The sequence below is a fragment of the Salmo salar genome, chromosome ssa12 (assembly GCF_905237065.1).
Source record: "Salmo salar chromosome ssa12, Ssal_v3.1, whole genome shotgun sequence".
Lineage (NCBI taxonomy): Eukaryota > Metazoa > Chordata > Actinopteri > Salmoniformes > Salmonidae > Salmo > Salmo salar.
The window spans coordinates 89,837,944-89,861,524 of NC_059453.1; the positions used below are offsets into that span (position 1 = coordinate 89,837,944).

General features: G+C 44.3%; 1 protein-coding gene across 3 annotated transcripts in view; it reads left to right on the top strand.

Moving 5' to 3' along the window:
- The first annotated feature begins 313 nt into the window (after positions 1-313).
- LOC106566113 (copine-5) overlaps positions 314-23,581 on the top strand; it is a 285,747-nt gene continuing 262,479 nt past the window's right edge. The window contains exons 1-2 of one of the 3 annotated variants that reach the window (XM_045691901.1): positions 314-1,029; positions 1,167-1,407. In XM_045691901.1, coding sequence (XP_045547857.1) covers positions 1,298-1,407 — 110 coding nt within the window. In that variant the 5' untranslated portion in view covers positions 314-1,029; positions 1,167-1,297. Of the gene's footprint in view, positions 1,408-23,581 lie in introns of all 3 variants that reach the window. The other 2 variants (XM_045691900.1, XM_045691902.1) reach the window with 2 other exon arrangements.

Below are 23,581 nucleotides of genomic sequence, written 5' to 3' on the forward strand. Positions count from 1 at the left end.
ACGGGGTGAAATGTTACAGACAGAGACAGGGTGAAATGTTACAGACAGAGACGGGGTAAATTGATTTCCGGAGCGGTGTTCAATAATTTCCTAGTATAGAGAGGGAAACAACCAACCGCTCTCTGGCTGACTGCCTTGCTTTGCCTCCCTAGTGTGTTGGTGTGTGTGCTGGTGTGTGTGCTGGGGTGTGTGTTGGTGTGTGTGCTGGGATGTGTGAGAGAGAGAGTGAGGGGAAAGAAAAGAGCGAGAGAACAATAGAACTCTTATTGGAGGTGGAGGGTCACTTTTACAGATGAAAAAGCATCACTATCCTCTGTGGCTTAGAGACAGTCTGCAGATTCCCTGTGTGTTCATAAACCACCACAGAAAACGAGTTGTATTGCTCTATAAAAGCAGCACTAGCAACGCAGGCGACGGGTGAGCTGTCCACTACTGTGGTGCTGAAACTAGGCGCACTTTTAATGACGATTTATTGCCACTCTCACATATGTAATGTAATGACAACACTGACTGAATTAATCGACTGAAATGGCAGACGGTGTCATTAACGATCTGCAAAATGCATACGTTGGATTCAGCCATATATAATGATGTTGGGTTTGTTGCTCTGTAAATGCATGCCTGACACAGAATATATTAGGCTATTTTTATAATGTAGCTTTAAGGTGAATCCACAGAAACACCACGGATATATGGGTGAAAATAGATGACCAGCTATGACACCTGAATGAAGGCATTACAGAAGCATCCAGCTGTGAGCATATAGCCGGGAGGCTGGCTGGGAACGCCCGCGTGGGAACGCCCGCGTGGAATCGCATGTGGGAGGGAGGTGGAGGAGAGCGTAGTAGTGTAGTGTAGAAACCGCGTTGTCTCTCTTCAGTCTCCGGTCCGCTCAGTCTGCTCATCAGCTGATGGAGTAGAGCTCCTCTTGACACGCAGAGACCAGGTCACCAGGTTACTCTCCTATGATGTGCTGCCTGCTGTTACCGTGAGCTTTGCGGTATCAGCTGTAGCTAGCGCGGCAGAACGGTAGGTCGCTTCCAGGGTCTCCCCAGGCTAAACGGCACTATCTATGGATAGTTCGTCAAGTGCGCTTCTCCAGAGGGCTATTGGTGTCCAGTTTCCCTGAATCTCTCTCTCTGTCTCTCCCTGGGTGGCTCTCTCAGTGTTATCGCGACCCACCGGGAGTTTGGACACGACACAATCACCACCCAACACGCGTTCGACCGGGGCCAGGCTGTGCGAGTCACGGATCGCGCCCGAGCCGCCCCGCGCGCTCGCCCTTGCGCTTGCCCCTATGGAGGGGGACGTGATGGACAAGCTAGAGGACATGGCCTCGGTGTACGAGTTCGACCCGATCACCGGGAACATCCCCGCCACTAAAGTAGAAATCACCGTCTCCTGCAGGTGAGTTAACCCCAGTGGACCTGGAGCCTTTCATCTCCAGTAGTGCTATTGTTGTTGCAGTCAGTTAGGGACAGAATGGAAACAAAGTCCACTTGTCTGAATATCCTAAGTTTTTTTGTGTGTGTGTGGTGAGTGAGTGAGTGCTGTGATGTTTGGCAACACCTTTAAAGTACACTATTTTTTCCAAAATGTGATAAGGAACAACACTCAGCAAGTAGTCTTCAACTCCTATTGCGTCCTAACTGGCCATGCGTTATGGTAAGGGGTTATAGAAATGTATAACATGGATAGGGAAGATTCTCTGACAGTGGAGGGGTTTTGGGTGGGAACTGCTGTATCTGGATTCAACCAAGGTAGGGTGCGGCTGAGTAATACAACTCGGGGAGTTGTCGCTATCGCAGAAATTGGAACGCAGTTCTTCAACTGCGTCCCTGCTATTTAATTTTTTTTTTTTAAGGGTTCTTCTTCACATCATAAAAAAAAATGATGGATCAATTCTTTGAGTGAGGAAAGTTACACTTGGATTGAAAACAATGAGAGGCATCTGCCTTGGTAGATTTCTGCTCTGTTTGTCTATTATGGAGGTCATTTTCATTCTTCATACAGATGTGGGATCTTCATTTGAAACACTTTGCTACAGCAGGAAAATAATCCTGCAGCAACAGGAAATGTGAATTATTATGTGGATTATAATGAATGGACATTGTTGTAGGGGTTAATACATTTTTCGTTGGGGTAAATCAAGTCTGACATTTTAAAGTGGAAATTACAAACGTCAAAATCCTATTTAACCCTCAAATAAACTACACGTTTTACATTTCCTTCATTGCAGAAAAGTTATCCTGCAACAGGGTGATCAAATTAAGCTCCAACATCTGTTCATCACTTCTCACCCAGCCACTCTTTAGAAACATTAGCTAGCTGGATGAATCATGAATAGATCAGCTGCAGTGTGTCATCATGCGTTGGCTAATGATGGTGTTGTTGTTAATGGTTATGAATGACCCTGTACTCCAGTGTATATTAGCGTACAGGCTTCAGGACTACGTGCATTTTGGTGCACCCTCAGTGTATGTGTGGTATGTGTCGATGTGGGTGTGTCTGTAAGTCTGTGTTAAGTGATGCGAGAAACCACTTGAGTCCACAATGCTGTGTGTGTGTGTGTGTGTGTGTGCGTGCGTGCGTGCATGTGCATTTTTTTGTCTATTTTAGATGAGTGATGAATCGGAGCTAGATTCTGTATTCTGTCACATACCAGCAAGGCAGTGCTGTTTTCAAGGCCTCAGGTCATAAAACAGCCCTTCCTTCCTTCCTTCCTTCCTTCCTTCCTTCCTTCCTTCCTTCCTTCCTTCCTTCCTTCCTTCCTTCCTTCCTTCCTTCCTTCCTTCCTTCCTTCCTTCCTTCCTTCCTTCCTTCCTTCCTTCCTTCCTTCCTTCCTTCCTTCCTTCCTTCCTTCCTTCCTTCCTTCGTGTTATTTTAGAGTCACTAAAATGTATCTGTTGGTCTTGTCCCACCGAGCTATCTAGTGACTGAGTCTCTGGATAAGAGCGTCTGCTAAATGACTAACTGAGTCTCTCTGGATAAGAGCGTCTGCTAAATGACTAACTGAGTCTCTCTGGATAAGAGCGACTGCTAAATGACTAACTGAGTCTCTGGATAAGAGCGTCTGCTAAATGACTAACTGAGTCTCTCTGGATAAGAGCGACTGCTAAATGACTAACTGAGTCGCTGGATAAGAGTGTCTGCTAAATGACTAACTGAGTCTCTCTGGATAAGAGTGTCTGCTAAATGACTAACTGAGTCTCTCTGGATAAGAGCGTCTGCTAAATGACTAACTGAGTCTCTCTGGATAAGAGCGACTGCTAAATGACTAACTGAGTCGCTCTGGATAAGAGTGTCTGCTAAATGACTAACTGAGTCTCTCTGGATAAGAGCGACTGCTAAATGACTAACTGAGTCGCTCTGGATAAGAGCATCTGCTAAATTACTAACTGTTCATCACGTTAATCTCTCTCCTCTGCGTCCCCCGCCTCCCTCTCAGGTAATCACAGAAGCACAGAGGGAGAATCAAACATTACCAACCATCCCCATTCTCCCTGTAGTGTCCTCACCTTCCTTTCCATCTCTAACCAGATCCCAGCCAAGGACACAACTAGGCTGTATTGAGAAACAGACACTGCATCTGCTTGCCTGTGAGGGGCTAGAAAACTCAAGGACACACACACACCTCTGTTGTAGAGCAGTGGGAGCCTGTTGAGAGGGTTGGAGAGGGACTGAGCCCTAACAAGACTCTACTGTATTATTGAACACTGGGAGGGTCGGTTACACTGCTACATGTTTTACTGAATCCTGAGGTAAAATGTCCACAGTACCTTGAGAATGGCAGCAGCTGAAACATTGGAGCTGCCTGATTACAGTATATTGAATTCAATAATACATGGATCATTACATTAAGCAACAACGAATGTGTACTTCTTTTATGTGTGTGCATGCTGTCCCTCTACATAGAAGTAAAACACTGTATTCACAATGTCTCAGAGTAGGAGCGCTGATCTGAGATCAATTTCACCTTTTAGATCATACAGAATAAGGTCATATGGACAGGGAGGACCTGATCCTAGATCAGCATTATGACTGAATACTGGTCCTTTAGATTACATGGACAGGGAGGACCTGATCCTAGATCAGCACTATGACTGAATACTGGTCCTTTAGATCACATGGACAGGGAGGACCTGATCCTAGATCAGCACTATGACTGAATACTGGTCCTTTAGATCACATGGACAGGGAGGACCTGATCCTAGATCAGCACTATGACTGAATACTGGTCCTTTAGATCACATGGACAGGGAGGACCTGATCCTAGATCAGCACTATGACTGAATACTGGTCCTTTAGATCACATGGACAGGGAGGACCTGATCCTAGATCAGCACTATGACTGAATACTGGTCCTTTAGATCACATGGACAGGGAGGACCTGATCCTAGATCAGCACTATGACTGAATACTGGTCCTTTAGATTACATGGACAGGGAGGACCTGATCCTAGATCAGCACTATGACTGAATACTGGTCCTTTAGATCACATGGACAGGGGAGGACCTGATCCTAGATCAGCACTATGACTGAATACTGGTCCTTTAGATCACATGGACAGGGAGGACCTGATCCTAGATCAGCACTATGACTGAATACTGGTCCTTTAGATCACATGGACAGGGAGGACCTGATCCTAGATCAGCACTATGACTGAATACTGGTCCTTTAGATCACATGGACAGGGAGGACCTGATCCTAGATCAGCACTCCTACTCTAAGACACTTTATGAGAAAGAAGTGGCCTTGTTTTTTTTTAAATTTAACTAGGCACATCAGTTAAGTACAAATTCTTATTTACAATGACGGCCTACCCCGGATGACACTAGGCCAATTGTGCGCCGCCCTATGGTACTCCCAATCACAGCCAGATGTGATACAGCCTGGATTCGAACCAGGGACTGTAGTGATGTCTCTTGCGCTGAGATGCAGTGCCACTCGGGAGCCCTCTGATTCACTTAATGCACTCACCACGTTCATGTATTTGTTAGCTGAGGCACGCTTAACACTCGAAGTTAACAGGAGACTTCTGGACAGCTAGAGGAGGCACCCACCCACACAGAATTTAAGAGTGAGTTTGTGTGATCATGTGCAACTTAATCTCATTGTGCTCAGTGATCTCATTCAGCATTTGGTATCATTCATTCATTCAGCTAAATACTGTAGTTGGATTCAGACGAAGGGAGTTTGGAGTTTTTCAATGGCACCTTGTCTCTTCCTATTGCAACGGTGTAATTGGTGAATCATTTATTTTAGTGAAGGTATGTGTGATTGTGCCGGTGTGTTCACTCAGTCTTAGTGTTCAATATGTGAATGAAATCTATTTAGTCATGTTCCTTTTATATGGCCCACATGATGAAATCATTATATATATATATATATATTTTTTTTACTCACATTTCTATAACGACCGTGTAATATGCAGTGCTAATGGGACATTTATGGTGCAAAGCAATTCACCTTGAAATGTAATTTCTCCACCTCTGTGTCACCAAACGACACATTCATTCCATCGAAAACTCCACCGAATCTGTACATTCCACATGGCATCATACATCAATCTGTCACGCTTCTCAAGTCTTTCCACATCCAACCAATGAGCAGTTCAAGGCATTACAAATCTATGTGAATAGCTTTTGTTTAGGCCGGATGCATTGTGAGTCAGAATGGCAGTACATTCACGGTGTATTACTGGCAGGGTACTGTACTTCTCCACACTGGTCCTGTTAACAGTGTACTGTACTCTACCATAGGTAATACACTGGTCCTGTTAACAGTGTACTGTACTCTACCATAGGTAATACACTGGTCCTGTTAACAGTGTACTGTACTCTACCATAGGTAATACACTGGTCCTGTTAACAGTGTACTGTACTCTACCATAGGTAATACACTGGTCCTGTTAACAGTGTACTGTACTCTACCATAGGTAATACACTGGTCCTGTTAACAGTGTACTGTACTCTACCATAGGTAATACACTGGTCCTGTTAACAGTGTACTGTACTCTACCATAGGTAATACACTGGTCCTGTTAACAGTGTACTGTACTCTACCATAGGTAATACACTGGTCCTGTTGACAGTGTACTGTACTCTACCATAGGTAATACACTGGTCCTGTTGACAGTGTACTGTACTCTACCATAGGTAATACACTGGTCCTGTTAACAGTGTACTGTACTCTACCATAGGTAATACACTGGTAAGCGGCGTCTGGTAAGACAAGGGGCGGCGGACTATGTATTTGTGTAAATAACAGCTGGTGCAAGATCTCATTGTACGCCTGCCACACACACACACTATATGATACATTTATTAAACATAAGAATAAGTGAGTTTTTGTCACAACCTGGCTCGTGGGAAGTGACAAAGAGCTCTAATAGGACCAGGGCACAAATAATAATAATTTTGCTCTTTATTTAGCCATCTTACATATAAAACTTTTATTTGTTCATCGAAAATTGTGAAGAATTCACCACAGGTTAATGAGAAGGCTGTGCTTGAAAGGATGATCATAACTCTGCAATGTTTGGTTGAATTGGAGAGTCTCAGTCTTTGTACACACACAGTCTGTGCCTGTATTTAGATTTCATGCTAGTGAGGGCCGAGAATCCACTCTCACATAGGTACGTGGTTGCAAAGGGCATCAGTGTCTTAACAGCGCGATTTGCCAAGGCAGGATACTGTCAGTGGCTTCTGATTAAATTCAATTTTCACAGAACCGTTTGTTGCAATTTTGATGAGGCTCTCTTGCTCAGATATCGGTAAGTAGACTGGAGACAGGGCAATGAAAGGGATAACGAATCCAGTTGTTTGTGTCATCTGTTTCGGGAAAGTACCTGTGTAATTGCGCACCCAACTCACTCGGGTTCTTCACATTTGACATTGTCCGTAAGCTTGAGTTCATTTGCACACACAAAATCATATAATGATGGAAAGACCTGTGTGTTGTCCTTGTTAATGCAGACAGAGAAGAGCTCCAACTTCTTAATCATAGCCTCAATTTTGTCCCCCACATTTACTTTAATATTGCGGAGAGTCCCTATAATCCTAGATTCAGATCATTCAGGTGAGAAAAAACATCACCCAGATAGGCCAGTCGTATGAGAAACTCATCATCATGCAAGTGGTCAGACAAGTGAAAATTATGATCAGTAAAGAAAACTTTAAGCTCGTCTCTCAATTAAACAAACCATGTCAATACTTTGCCCCTTGATAACCAGCGCACTTCTGTATGTTGTAAAAGCGTTACATGGTCGCTGCCCATGTCATTGCATGTCACGTCCTGACCAGTATAAGGGGTTATTTGTCATTGTAGTTTGGTCAGGGCGTGGCAGAGGTGTGTTTGTTTTGTGTTGTCGGGGTTTTGTTCTATGTTTTTTATTTCTATGGTTTTTCTATGTTGTATATTTCTTTGTGTTGGCCTGGTATGGCTCCCAATCAGGAACAGCTGTACATCGTTGTTGCTGATTGGGAGTCATACTTAGGTAGCCCTTTTTCACCTGTCGATTGTGGGAAGTTGTTTTTGCATAGCTGTGTGTAGCCTGCATTACTGTGCGTTCGTTTGTTTTCTTGTTTTGTTTTCTCAGTGTTCAAATAAAAGTTCAAATGAGCACTCAACCCGCTGCGCCTTGGTCCACTTCATACGACGCCCGTTACATTGCATAATGCAGAAAATACACAAGAGTTCAGGGGCATTGCTTTAACAAAGTTAACCATTTTCACTGGAGTGTCCAAAACGTATTTCATGCTGTCAGGCATTCCTTTGGCAGCAAGAGCCTCTCGGTGGATGCTGCAGTGTACCCAAGTGGCATTGGGAGCAACTGCTTGAACGCACATTACCACTCCACTAGGTCTCCCTGTCATGGCTTTTGCTCCATCAGTACAGATACCAACACATCTTGACCACCAAAGTCCATTTGATCACTGATGCGTCGTGAAACAGTGTTGTTTGATGAAGGCATTGTCTGTATAGTTTCTTTCATAAAAAATGTATTTGTTGTACCCCCGATCGCATTGCGCATACCCCTGGGGGATTCCTGTTGTGGGGTATGCATGGGTGTCTGACCTGTGTGCTAGTATCTTAAACAGACAGCTTGGTACATTCAGCTTGTCAACACCTCTTACAAAACAAGTAATGAAGTCAATCTCTCTCTTGACATGCATGTCATTAATGTTAGATCTCCGTGTATTTTTAATGGCAAGCCGTGCTGCCCTGTTCTGAGCCAACTGCAATTTTCCCCAATTCCCTCTTTGTGGCACCTGACCACACTACTGAACAGTAGTCAAGGTGCGACAATACTAGGGCCTGTAGGACCTGCCTTGTTGATAATGTTGTTAAGAAGGCAGGATTAAGAACAAGCTAGCAGTAAAATCAGATTTAAAAAAAACCAGAAAAAACTACACCTCACGGCACAACACGGACTGTGATGAGACGCGTGCACAGTAGAGAGAGAAAGAGAGAGAGAGAAAGAGAGAGAAAGAGAATCACCCTTTATGGTTGTGAGGTCTGGGGTCCACTCACCAACCAAGAATTCACAAAATGGGACAAACACCAAATTGAGACTCCGCATGCAGAATCCTGTAGAAATATCAAAATATAATTATCAAAATCCAGAGAAGAGCTGTTACATTCTACAACCACCTAAAATGAAGAGATTCCCAAACCTTCCATAACAAACCCATCGCCTACAGAGAGATGAATCCGGAGAAGAGTCCCCTAAGAAAGCTGGTCCTGGGGCTCTGTTTACAAACACAAACAAAGCCCCAGGACAGCAATACACTTAGACCCAACCAAATCATGAGAAAACAAAAAGATAATTACTTGACACAATCCTTTCTCGGCGCTCTACGTACAATTCCTTCGACCTCATGGCTTGGTTTTTGCTCTGACATGCACTGTTAACTGTGGGACCTTTTAAAGACTGGTGTGTGCCTTTCCAAATCATGTCCAATCAATTGAATTTACCACAGGTGGTCTCCAATCAAGTTGTAGAAACATCACAAGGATGATCAACGGAAACAGGATGCACCTGAGCTCAATTTCGAGTCTCATAGCAAAGGGTCTGAATACTTATGTAAATAAGGTATTTGTTTTTTATTTTTAGGACATTTTTATTTTTAATCTAAAAAACAGTTTTTGCTTTGTCATTATGAGGTATTGAGTGTAGATTGATGAGGAAAAAAAACAATTTAACCCATTTTAGAATAAGGCTGTAACGTAACAAGATGTAGAAAAAGTCAAGGGGTCTGAATACTTTCCGAAGGCACCGTATTTCCCTCAGATTACACAGACCCACAAAGATTTTGAAAACAAATACAATTTTAGTAACCTCCCATAACTATTGGGTGAAATACCACAGTGTACAATCACAGCAGCAAGATTTGTGACCTGTTGCCACAAGAAAAGGGGACCCAGTGAAGAACAAACACCATTGTAAATACAACCCATATTTATTTATTTTCCATTTTGTACTTTACCTATTTTCACATTGCTACCACACTGTATATAGACATAATATGACATTTGAAATGTCTTTTTTATTTTGGAACTTGTGTGAGTATAATATTTACTGTTCACATTTTATTGGTTATTTCACTTTTGTTTATCCATTTCACTTGCTTTGCAATGTAAACATGTTTCCCATGCCAATAAAAACCCTTGAGAGATACTCAGAACAAGAGATACTCAGAGAGAGAAAGATACTCAGAGAGAGAAAGATACTCAGAGAGAGAAAGATACTCAGAGAGAGAGAGAGATACTCAGAGAGAGAAAGATACTCAGAGAGAGAAAGATACTCAGAGAGAGAGAGATACTCAGAGAGAGAGAGATACTCAGAGAGAGAGAGATACTCAGAGAGAGAAAGATACTCGGAGAGAGAAAGATACTCGGAGAGAGAAAGATACTCAGAGAGAGAAAGATACTCAGAGAGAGAAAGATACTCGGAGAGAGAGAGATACTCAAAGAGAGAGAGATACTCAGAGAGAGAAAGATACTCAGAGAGAGAAAGATACTCAGAGAGAGAAAGATACTCAGAGAGAGAAAGATACTCGGAGAAAGAGAAGGGAACTTCTGGGTTGCTTCCATCACAGATCCTCAACATATATATATATACTGTACTGCTTTGATATAATTCCCTAAATATCTGTGTCCTGATCTTCAATTAACATATTTATGCATGCTGCCATATGAAACCAGCAACTTTCTCTCTCTATCTGATGGATACGCCCCAAATGGCATCCTATTCCCTTCATGGGTTTCTCAAATGATTGCTTCGCCTGGTTCACCAACTACTTCTCTGATAGAGTTCAATGTGTCAAATCGGAGGGCCTGTTGTCCGGGCCTCTGGTAGTCTCTATGGGGGTGCCACAGGGTTCAATTCTTGGGCCAACTCTTTTCTCTGTATACATCAATGATGTCGCTCTTGCTGCTGGTGAGTCTCTTATCCACCTCTACGCAGACGACACCATTTTGTATACTTCTGGCCCTTCTTTGGACACTGTGTTAACAACCCTCCAGACGCGATGCCATACAACTCAATGCCATACAACTCTCCTTCCGTGGCCTCCAACTGCTCTTCAATACAAGTAAAACGAAATGCATGCTCTTCAACCGATTGCTGCCTGCACCTGCCCGCCCGTCCAGCATCACTACTCTGGACGGTTCTGACTTAGAATATGTGGACAACTACAAATACCTAGGTGTCTGGTTAGACTGTAAGCTCTCCTTCCAGACTCACATCAAACATCTCCAATCCAAAGTTAAATCTAGAATTGGCTTTCTATTTCGCAACAAAGCATCCTTCACTCATGCTGCCAAACATACCCTTGTAAAACTGACCATATTACCGATCCTCGACTTCGGCGATGTCATTTACAAAATAGCCTCCAATACCCTACTCAATAAACTGGATGCAGTCTATCACATTGCCATCCGTTTTGTCACCAAAGCCCCATATACTACCCACCACTGCGACCTGTACGCTCTCGTTGGCTGGCCCTCGCTTCATACTCGTCGCCAAACCCACTGGCTCCAGGTCATCTACAAGACCCTGCTAGGTAAAGTCCCCCCTTATCACCCCTTATCTCCGCTCACTGGTCACCATAGCAGCACCCACCTGTAGCACGCGCTCCAGCAGGTATATCTCTCTGGTCACCTCTAAAGCCAATTCCTCCTTTGGCCGTCTCTCCTTCCAGTTCTCTGCTGCCAATGACTGGAACGAACTGCAAAAATCTCTGAAACTGGAAACACATCTCCCTCACTAGCTTTAAGCACCAGCTGTCAGAGCAGCTCCCAGATCACTGCACCTGTACATAGCCCACCTAAAATTTAGCCCAAACTACTACCCCTTCCCCTACTGTATTTATTTATTTAGCTCCTTTGCACCCCATTATTTCTATTTCTACTTTGCACTTTCTTCCACTGCAAATCTACCATTCCAGTGTTTTACTTGTTATATTGGATTTACTTCGCCACCATGGCCTTTTTTGCCTTTACCTCCCTTATCTCACCTCATTTGCTCACATTGTATATAGACTTATTTTTCTACTGTATTATTGACTGTATGTTTGTTTTACTCCATGTGTAACTCTGTGTTGTTGTATGTGTCGAACTGCTTTGCTTTATCTTGGCCAGGTCGCAGTTGTAAATGAGAACTTGTTCTCAACTTGCCTACCTGGTTAAATAAAGGTGAAATAAAATAAATAAAATTAAATAGTGCACTTTATAGGGAATAGAGGGCCATTTGGGACTCATATTATATCTGATGGCTCGTCACTGATCTGGTGCAGATACGACCGCAGCACTTCACACTGTGAAAGAAAGAGAGAGAGGAAGAATGTGTGTGTGTGTGTGTGTGTGTGTGTGTGTGTGTGTGTGTGTGTGTGTGTGTGTGTGTGTGTGTGTGTGTGTGTGTGTGTGTGTGTGTGTGTGTGTGTGTGTGTGTGTGTGTGTGTGTGAGAGTGAGAAACTGCGATGCTTTAAGGATGTTGAAGGCAGATTGGCATGCGGAGAAGTGGAAAGACAGAGAGGCAGTCTGGTGCTTAAGATCTCTTCAGGACATGGCCAGGCACAGATGGTCTCACACACACACACACACGCACGCACGCACGCACGCACGCACGCACGCACGCACACACGCACGCACACACACACACACACACACACACACACACACACACACACACACACACACACACACACACACACACACACGAGGTAGAGAGGTAGACAGATTAAGTGTTTTATTGGAGGTGCCATGGACCAGAGTGCTAAATCCTTGACCACTCTTCCTTTCCACGACGGCTCTCAAGGAACTGCACTGGACTGTGCAAACCGGAAACCACATATCCCTAGGCCGCATTTATTGCAGCTGGGGACTTTAACAAAGTGAATTTGAGGAAAATGCTGCTGAAGTTCTATCAACACATTGCCTGCAGTACTCACGCTTCAAAAACTCTCGACCATTGTTACGCTCCCTACCAAGATGGCTACAAGATCCTCCACCGCCCTCTCTTCAGCAAATCAGATCATGACTCCATTCTACTCCTCCTTTCCCATAGGCAGAAACTCAAACAGGAAGTACCCATGCTAAGGTCTATTGAACGCTGGTCTGACCAATCGGAATCCATGCTTCAAGATTATTTTGATCACGCGGACTGGGATATGTTCTTGATTGCCTCTGGAAACAACATTGATGTATACACTGACACAGTGACTGAATTCATTAGGAAGTGTATAGGGGATGTTGTTCCCACTGTGATGATTAAAACCCATCCAAGCCAAAACCGTGGTTAGACAATGACATTTAACCATAGCAAGGTGGCTGAGAATATGGTTGAATACAAACAGTCCAGTTATGCTCTCCGTAAGGCAATCAAAAAGGCAAAACATCAGTACAGAGACAAAGTGGAGCTGGAATTCAACGGCTCAGACAGGAGGCAGGGAAAACCAGCCATGTCGTGGACACCAACGTCTTGCTCCCGGACAAGCTAAACACCTTCTTCGCCCGCTTTGAGGATAACACAGTGCCAATGACGCGGGCCACTCCCGGGGACTGTGAGCTCTTGTTCTCCATGGCCAACGTCAGTAAGACATTGTCGTGACGTTGTATTAGTTAATGTGACAACTGTTGCTCATCGAATGATTAACGGTTTATAATTGCATGATTAAATGAATCAAGCAATTATTAACTCATTAACCTGGGGCACCATGGGAAAATTTGTTTTATTGAGTTTCTATTTCCCAAATTAACTCAAAGAATATCAGAATATCGATTTTACAACAGTTGCTAATTAATCAATTTCCTCTACAGTCTCATTCTGAATGTCGCATAATCCAGGAATCTGCACGGACCCGGGTCCCACCAATGACTTCGTACTACACCAATCTTAGATGATTATTTATTTACTACAAAGCTAAAATGATGATAAAAGATACACATAAACAAAAACAGAGTCTAGGCTATTGATTAGAACTTAGTAAAATGGGCCAACACACTATGGCGCATGTTACCCAAAATGGGGATTTAAAAGAGAGAGAAAAAGAGAAAGTACATGAGAGAAATATACATTTGGGTGCATTTGTCAGCTATGCTTATTTTAACCTGTTAAGGCTAGGGGGCAGTATTGACACAGCCGGATAAAAAACGTACCCGATTTAATCTGGTTACTACTCCTGCCCAGTAACTAGAATATGCATATAATTATTGGCTTTGGATAGAAAACACCCTAAAGTTTCTAAAACTGTTTGAATGGTGTCTGTGAGTATAACAGAACTCATATGGCAGGCCAAAACCTGAGAAGATTCCATGCAGGAAGTGGCCTGTCTGACAAGATGTGTTTCATCTAGGCTGTTTTTATTGAAGATTTAGGATCTTTGCTCTAACGTGACACTTCCTACGGCTCCCATAGGCTCTCAGAGCCCGGGAAAAAGCTGAACGATATCGAGGCAGGCTCTGGCTGAAACAATTTATCGCGTTTGGCAAGTGGCCGCTCAGAGTACTGTGGGTTTAGGCGCGTGCCCGAGTCGACCGAATGCTTTATTGTTTTTCGTCTGTTTACCTAAATGCAGATTCCCGGTCGGAATATTATCGCTTTTTTTCGAGAAAAATGGCATAAAAATGGATTTTAAACAGCGGTTGACATGCTTCGAAGTACGGTAATGGAATATTTAGAATTTTTTTGTCACGAATTGCGCCATGCTCGTAACCCTTATTTACCCTTTCGGATAGTGTCTTGAACGCACGAACAAAACGCCGCTGTTTGGATATAACGATGGATTATTTTGGACCAAACCAACATTTGTTATTGAAGTAGAAGTCCTGGGAGTGCATTCTGACAAAGACAGCAAAGGTAATAACATTTTTCTTATAGTAAATGTGACTTTTCTGAGTGCTAAACTTGCTGGGTGTCTAAATAGCTAGCCCTGTGATGCCGGGCTATCTACTGAGAATATTGCAAAATGTGCTTTCACCGAAAAGCTATTTTAAAATCGGACATATCGAGTGCATAGAGGAGTTCTGTATCTATAATTCTTAAAATAATTGTTATGCTTTTTGTGAACGTTTATCGTGAGTAATTTAGTAAATTCACCGGCAGTGTTCGGTGGGAATGCTAGTCACATGCTAGTCACATGCTAATGTATAAAGCTGGTTTTTGATATAAATATGAACTTGATTGAACAAAACATGCATGTATTGTATAACATAATGTCCTAGGGTTGTCATCTGATGAAGATCATCAAAGGTTAGTGCTACATTTAGCTGTGGTTTGGGTTTATGTGACATTATATGCTAGCTTGAAAAATGGGTGTCTGATTATTTCTGGCTGGGTACTCTGCTGACATAATCTAATGTTTTGCTTTCGTTGTAAAGCCTTTTTGAAATCGGACAGTGTGGTTAGATTAACGAGAGTCTTATCTTTAAAATGGTGTAAAATAGTCATATGTTTGAAAAATTGAAGGTTTTGCATTTCTAAGGTTTTTGAATAACGCGCCACGGGATTGCACTGGCTGTTACGTAGGTGGGACGATTTGGTGCCACCTAGCCCAGAGAGGTTAACCCTAGCCTTGCCCCGAACTGCCGCTCTTATGGGCCAGAATATAATGATGTAATTACGTGTTGGAGGTCTCAGATGGGAAGCTCCGCGTGGGTCGTTTAGGCTTCTCAATGACGCACTTCTCCGGCGCAACTCTCTGGTTGTCCTCACGATGTCAGTGTCCTTTTTGGCTTAGTGGTCTGATTCCTCGCCCTTGCTCTGAAAGGGGTCTTCTGAGGACAGACAGCTCTGTAGCTCAGAGCTCACAGCGTAGGAATGAAACAGTGTAGATACCACGATTCAATGGAGAGTGGAGGCTAGGTGGTTCGGCTTGAATTCACCCGCTTAGACACAGCTACTCATCCGTAGCTTGGGTAGAAAAAGATTTGTCTTCGACCTTGTGTTGCGTTTTGGGGTTCGTTGACCTTTTAGACCTCTGCTGCAGCTTGGGTCACTTAGTCTGATCTGTTCATTCTTAACCCCCATGTCTTATACCCTCTGGTCAGAAGTGGGCGTAACCGCCTTTAGGGCAATTCTCTGGGCGTACCAAGTTAAGAGGCAAGGTCTAGATTTTACTCAAATGAAATTTTAGACAACTAACTTCACATTTCATCTTTACCAAAACATTCTCTTTGATTTGAACATTTTCCACACAACGTACATGTCACGTTCGTCGTAAGGAGTGGACCAAACTGCAGCGGGTATATTTATCATCTTCTTTTATTTGAAGGAAAAACAACAAAACACTTATACAAAACAAACAACGAAAACAGTCCCGTAAGGTGCTCAGACTATACAAGGAACAACCCCCCACAAACACAAGAGAAAACTAACCCACTTAAATATGGTCTCCAATTAGAGGCAACGACAACCAGCTGGCTCTAATTGGAGGTCGTTCCAAAACCCCAACATAGAAATAGAAAAACCAGATAAACACATAGAAATATAAAATATAGAACATACACCAAAAACCCTGAAACACACTAAACACTAAACTGCCACGCCCTGACCAAACTACAATAACAAACAACCCCTTTTACTGGTCAGGACGTGATTGTACAATGTATAAACATCAGGCATATACTGGGAAAACTCTTAAAGTTACAATGTTTTCGTAATAACATCACCTATTAACCTTTAGTAACAACACAAAAATTACATACATTTTCATATTCCATCTATCGTCATGACCACCATTGTGGCTGACGGAAACCATTGTTCCAAAGTCCCTTTATTGCATGTTTAATGTTCTGAGGCTGGTTTTCCATAGTGAGAGGACAAAGGAATTTTGTCTGTGGCCTAAGATTTATCATGGGCGTGAGGGGTCATAAAACCCCCACATCTTCAGACCCCCAGATCGCTCCTCCTCTGTTGGGGGTGAGAGATACTCTGTAGGGTTGTGGTCTCCTGTAACCTGACCTGATCAGGACAAATCTGACAACATTTAAGCTTGTTAACCCTGACAAGGCTGCCGGCCCAGACGGCATCCCTAGCCATGTCCTCAGAGCAAACGCAGACCAGCTGGCTGGATTGTTTACGGACATATTAAACTCTCCCTATCCCAGTCTGGATGTCCACTATTGTTCCTGTATCCAAGAAAGCGAAGGTAACTGAACTCATTGACTATTGCCCTTTAACACTCACTTCTGTTATCATGAAGTGCTTTGAGAGGCTAGTTAAGGGTCATATCACCTCCACCTTACCTGACACCCTAGACCCACTGCAATTTGCATACCGCCCCAATAGATCCATGGATGATGCAATCGCTATCGCCATCACACTGCACACTGCCCTGTCCCTTCTGGAGAAGAGGAATACCAATGCAAGAATGCTGTTCATTGACTACAGCTCAGCCTTCAACACCATAGTACCCTCCAAGCTCATCATTAAGCTCGGGCCCTGGGTCTGAACCTCGCCCTGTGCAACTGAGTTCTGGACTTCCTAACTGGCCGCCCCCAGGTGGTGAAGGTAGGCAACAACACCTCCACTTCGCTGACCCTCAACACAGGGGCCCCACAAGGGTGTGTGCTCAACCCCCTCCTGTACTCAAATCAAATCAAATGTATTTATAAAGCCCTTCTTACATCAGCTGATATCTCAAAGTGCTGTACAGAAACCCAGCCTAAAACCCCAAACAGCAAGCAATGCAGGTGTAGAAGCACGGTGGCTAAGAAAAACTCCCTAAAAACTCCCTACTTCCTGTTCCCCCATGACTGCGTGGCCATGCACGCCTTCAACTCAATCATCAATTTTTCAGACGACACAACAGTGGTAGTCCTGATAACCAACAACGACAAGACAGCCTACAGGGAGGAAGTGAGGGCCCAGGCAGAGTGGTGCCAGGAAAATAACCTCTCCCGCAATGTCAACAAAATGAAGGAGCTGATCGTGGACTTCAGAGTGGTGCCAGGAAAATAACCTCTCCCGCAATGTCAACAAAATGAAGGAGCTGATCGTGGACTTCAGGAGACAGTAGAAGGAGCACGTCCCTATCCACATCGATGGGGCTGCACTGGAGAAGGTGAAAAGCTTCAAGTTCCTTGGCGTACACATCACTGACAATCTGAAATGGTACACACACAGACAGTGTGGTGAAAAAAGGCACAACAGCGCCTCTTCAACCTTAGGAGGCTGAAGAAATTCAGCTTGGCCCCTAAGACCCTCACAAACCTTTACAGATGCACCATTGAGGGCTGTATCACCGCCTGGTACGGCAACTGCACCGCCCGCAACCTCAGGGCTCTCCAGAGGTTGGAGTAGTCAGCCCAACACGTCACCAGGGGCACACTGCCTGCCTTCCAGAAAGGCCAAGAAGATCATCAAGGACCTCAGCCACCTGAGCAACAGCCTGTTCACCCCGTTATCATCAAGGAGGCGATGTCAGTACAGGTGCATCAAAGCTGGGACTGAGAGACTGAAAAACAGCTTCTATCTCAAGGCCATCAGACTATTGAATAGCCATCACTAGCCGGCCTCCATCCAGTACCCTGCCCTGAACTTAGTCACTGTTACTAGCCGGCCTCCACCCGGTACTCTACCCTGAACCTAAGAGGCTGCTGCCCTATGTACATGGAACACTGGTCACTTTAATAATGTTTACATACTGTTTTACCCACTTAAATATATATATATATATATATATATATATATATATATATATATATATATATATATACTGTTTTCTAGTCAAGGCCATCCTGTTCAACTATTTCTGTACATATATGTAATGGTTGTCGGGAGAGAGAGTAGACCAAGGCACAGCGGAGTTAGTGTTCATCATGATTGTATTTAATTAACGTAAGAACACTATACAAAAACAAGATAACCGACAGCAAAACAGTCCTGTTCGGAAATAATCTAAACAGAAACAATTACCCACAAAAACAGGCACTTATGTGTGACTCCCAATCAGCAACAACCAACAACAGCTGTGCCTGATTGGAAGCCACACGGCCAAAATCAATGAAACAGACAACATAGAAAATGAACATAGAACGCCCACCCAATGTAACACCCTGGCCTAACCAAAATAAAGAACAAAAAACCCCTCTCTATGGCCAGGGCGTTACAGTACCCCCCCCCAAGGTGCGGACTCTGGCCGCAAAACCTGACTCTGAAGGGGAGGGTCCGGGTGGGCCTTCTTAACACCGGCGGCTCAGGTGCGGGACGTGGCCTCCGCTCCACCCTCGGCGTTGCCCACTTAGGTAGTGCCCCTGGCCGCGCCGGAGGACTGGTGGGCGACCTTGGTTGCGCCCGGCTGGCGGGCGTCGATGGCGGCTCCGGACAGGCGGGCGGCTCTGGTGGCTCCGGACAGGCGGGCGGCTCTGGCGGCTCCGGACTGGCGGGCGGCTCTGGCGGCTCCGGACTGGCGGGTGGCTCTGGCGGCTCCGGACTGGCGGGCGGCTCTGGCGGCTCCGGACTGGCGGGTGGCTCTGGCGGCTCCGGACTGGCGAGACCCACTGGAGGCCTGGTCCGTTGAGCAGGCACAGGACTGACCAGGATGGGGAGACCCACTGGAGGCCTGGTCCGTGGAGGCGGCACAGGAGAGACCAGAATGGGGAGACCCACTGGTGGCCTGGTCCTAGGAGGAGGCACAGGATGGACCAGGATGGGGGGACCCACTGGAGGCCTGGTCCTAGGAGGAGGCACAGGATAAACCGGGCTGTGGGGGAGCACTGGAGTTCTAGTATGGACGCTCTTTACCCACACTCCAGGCTGAATGCCCACTTTGGCCCGGCACGGGCAGAGCGCAGGCATTGGGCGAACTGGGCCCTCCCAGCATTCCGGAGACACAGTGCGCAGCGCCGGCGCAGGATAACCTGGACCGAGGAGGCGCACTGGAGACCAGACGCGCTGAGCTGGCACCATCCGCCCTGGCTCGATGCCTGCACTCGCATGGCACTTGCGGGGGGCTGGCCTATAGCGCACCGGGCTATGCACGCGCACTTGAGACACCGTGCGCTTCACAGCATAACACGGTGTCTTACCAGTACCACGCTGCCTGCCGTAAGCACGGGGAGTTGGCCCAGAATTCCTTCCTGGTTCCGCCACACTCCCCGTGTGCCCCCCCCCAAAAAATTTGGGGGCTGCCTCTCGTGCCTGTTGCGCTCCCTCTCTTCGTACTAGCACCTCTCAGCTCTCGCCGCCTCTATCTCCCACTGCAGGCGGCGATAATCCCCAGCTTGAGCCCATGGTCCTTTCCCATCCAGGATTTCCTCCCAAGTCCACGAATCCTGAACGCTCCTCTCCTGGCGCTTCTCCTTCCTCCGCTGCTTGGTCCGTTGTTGGTGGGTAATTCTGTAACGGCTGTCGGGAGAGAGAGTAGACCAAGGCGCAGCGGAGTTAGTGTTCATCATGATTGTATTTAATTAACGTAAGAACACTATACAAAAACAAGATAACCAACAGCAAAACAGTCCTATTCGGAAATAATCTAAACAGAAACAATTACCCACAAAACCCCAACGGAAAAACAGGCACTTATGTGTGACTCCCAATCAGCAACAACCAACAACAGCTGTGCCTGATTGGAAGCCACACGGCCAAAATCAATGAAACAGACAACATAGAAAATGAGCATAGAACGCCCACCCAATGTAACACCCTGGCCTAACCAAAATAAAGAACAAAAACCCCTCTCTATGGCCAGGGCGTTACAATATAGTATTCTATCCATGTATTCTACAGAAATACTACATATTCTATCCACATACTGTCCAGAATGTCAATACATCCCATCATATATATATATATATACACATACTCTGGACTCCGAAATTGCTCATTGTGATATTTATAGATTTCTTAATTCCATTTTTTTACTTTCAGATTTGTGTGTTTTGTTGTGTATTTTTAGATATTACTGCACTGTTGGAGCGAAGAACACAAGCATTTCACTACATGTGCAATAACATCTGCTAAATATGTGTATGTGACCAATAAAATTTGATTTGATTTGATTTAGGTGCTTAGACAGGAGCCCTTTCAGCTGTCTGAATTGTAGTCATCATGTGGTCTAGCATCTGTTCTGGACTGTAAAACTTTCCCCTGTAAATTTACAGCGTTATACTGGCACCACAGTTGCCAATTTAAACCTGTAAGTTTGCTTTACAGCTTACATCTTATGTAATATGTTTTACAGTACTATTTTTCTTACTTAATGTAAAGACATATTACAGCATCCTTGCTGTCAATTTACGAGGACACTGTAATGTTTTACAGTAAGGAAAATAGTACTGTAAAGCAAAATTACGCTATTAGCTGGCAACTCTGGTGCCACAATAATGCTGTACATTTACAGGGAAATTCTACCTGATATCTAAATGTAACAAAAACAATACATTTTTTAAAATGTAACCTTTATTCAACTAGGTGAGTCAGTTAAGAACAAATTCTTATTCACAATGATGGCCTACACCGGCCAACCCCAGGCGACGCTGGGCCAATTGTGCGCCGCCCTATGAGACTCCCAATCACGACTGGATGTGATACAGCCTGGATTCGAATCAAGGACTGTAGTGTCACCTCTTGCACTGAGTACATTTGTACATACAATACATGTAATCAAATTGTTAACAACATAAAAATGAATTAACAACAGAATTGACAGTAGAAGTCACAAGAAGTTAACACATATTTAACCAAATAAGAGAATCATTACAAATGGAATTTACAGTAAAAACTGTATTGTGCACCTGTGTGTGTGGGCTGTGTGTGTGGGCTGTGTGTGGGGGCTGTGTGTGGGGGCTGTGTGTGGGGGCTGTGTGTGTAGGTTGTGGAGGAGATAGAGACAAATAGAGAGAGAGGGAGGCGGAGTTAAAATTAGGTTACAATCCTAGATCTTCAGATTCAGAGCTCCAAGCTCCAACACGCAGGACGAAGTGAAATAAAACATTGGAAATGGTAATAGTACTGTGTAGTATACATAGGTACACACTAGCGTCCCACCCGCGGTACACACTATCAACAGCCAGTGAAATAGCAGGCCGGCAAATTCAAAACAACAAAAATCTCATAATTCAAGTTTCTCAAACACACAAGTATTATACACCATTTTAAAGATAAGATCTTCCTTAATCCAACCACAGTGTCTGATTTCAAAAAGGCTTCACAGCGAAAGCATAACATTAGATTATGTTAGGACAGCGCCTAAACAAGAAAAACCACACAGCCATTTTCCAAGCAAGGAGAGGCGTCACAAAAACCAGAAATACAGCTAAAATGAATCACTAACCTTTGATGATCTTCATCGGATGATACTCCCAGGACTCAATGTTACAAAATACATGTATGTTTTGCTTGGTAAAGTTCATATTTATATCCATAAACCCCATTTTACATTGGCGCTTGATGTTCAGAAAATGTATTCCCACCAAAACCTCTGGTGAATGAGCACATCAATTTCCAAAAATACTCATCATAAACGTTGATAAACTTTACAACAGTTATTGAAAGAATTTTAGATATACTACTCCTTAATGCAACCGCTGTGTCAGATTTTAAAATAGCTTTACGGCGAAAGCACATTTTTCAATATTCTGAGTACAGAGCTCAGCCATCAAAGCAAGCTATACAGTTACCTGCCAAGTTCTGGAGTCAACTAAACTCAGAATTAGTATTATAAATCTTCCCTTACCTTTGCTGATCTTCGTCGGAATGCACAACCAGGACTCCCACTTCCACAAGAAATGTTCTCTTTGTTCGAAATACTCCATATTTATCTAAAGGCTGTTGACAGCCAATGGAAGCCTTAGGAAGTGCAAAATGACCCCACAGACACTGTAGTTTGAATAGGGATTAGATAGAAGAACTACAAGTCACTTCCTGGTTGGATTTCTTCTCCGGTTTTTGCCTGCCATACGAGTTATGTTATACTCACAGACATCATTCAAACAGTTTTAGAAACTTCAGAGTGTTTTCTATCCATGTCTACTAATAATATGCATATCCTACCTTCTGGGCCCGAGAAGCAGGCAGATTCATTTGGGCACGCCTTTCATCCGGACGTGAAAATACTGCCCCTATCCTAGAGAAGTTTTAACAACTGCAGCAGTGATGAATATAGACATGTCCTTTGGGATGGAGCAACAGGCGGACTAAAGGACCAAATAATAATTAACAAATAAATAAAAATATATACATATTAACAACTGCATCAGTGATGAATGTCCATAGGGGGAGCAGCAGGTAAAGTAAGTGACCGTAGGGTGGGGGGAGCAGGTCACTGACCAGTGATGGTGTCTGTTCAGCAGCCTGGAAGTAGAAATGGTTGGCCGGGTCTTTCAGTTTTCGCCATAATGCTCCTGTATAGCCCTCGTCTGAGTAATGGAAATGGGTGAAAACAGGCCGGGGCGTCCCTGATGATCTTCTTGGCCTTCAGGCGACACATTGTGTTGTAGGTGTCCTGTGGGGAAGGCAGTGTGCACCCAATGGTGCGTGTATAACCCTCTAAAGCATCTTGAAGGTCTGCGGCGGTGGAGTTGCAGTACCAAGCTGTGATGCAGCCCAATCTATGAACAGGGGCAACTGTTCGGCCACGCTCCTGGCCTGTAAAACAATGATTTATGTCTTGCAGCTGAGAGCCAAGTGAACCGAATCCCACAGCGTTGTGACAGCTAAGGAGGACACTCTGTCCCTGTGTTTTAGCCATTCATGCTGTCCCCATTGAATAGACTGTATCACGGTGACATCTCTTCCAATAGGACTTATTTCTTCTGTAGGCTGCTATACTACTCCTGTAGTTTATGTTTCTTATTTCTCGTTTTCTTCTTCTTCTTTATAGTAATACATTGCTATTGATTATTGCATTGTTGGGCTTTGAGTTTGCAAGAAAGGCATTGCACAGTACTTGTGCATATGACATGAAAACTTGAAATACTGATTATGATCTATACTGATCTAGATGGCTACCAATATTAGTTATTTATTGTGTAGGCTGCTATACTACTTAAATAACGGTATATTCTTGGGAGGGGAAACACTTGCCACGTTACTAGGTTTCGCCGCCGACACTGTGATAGGCTACAGCTGCCCAG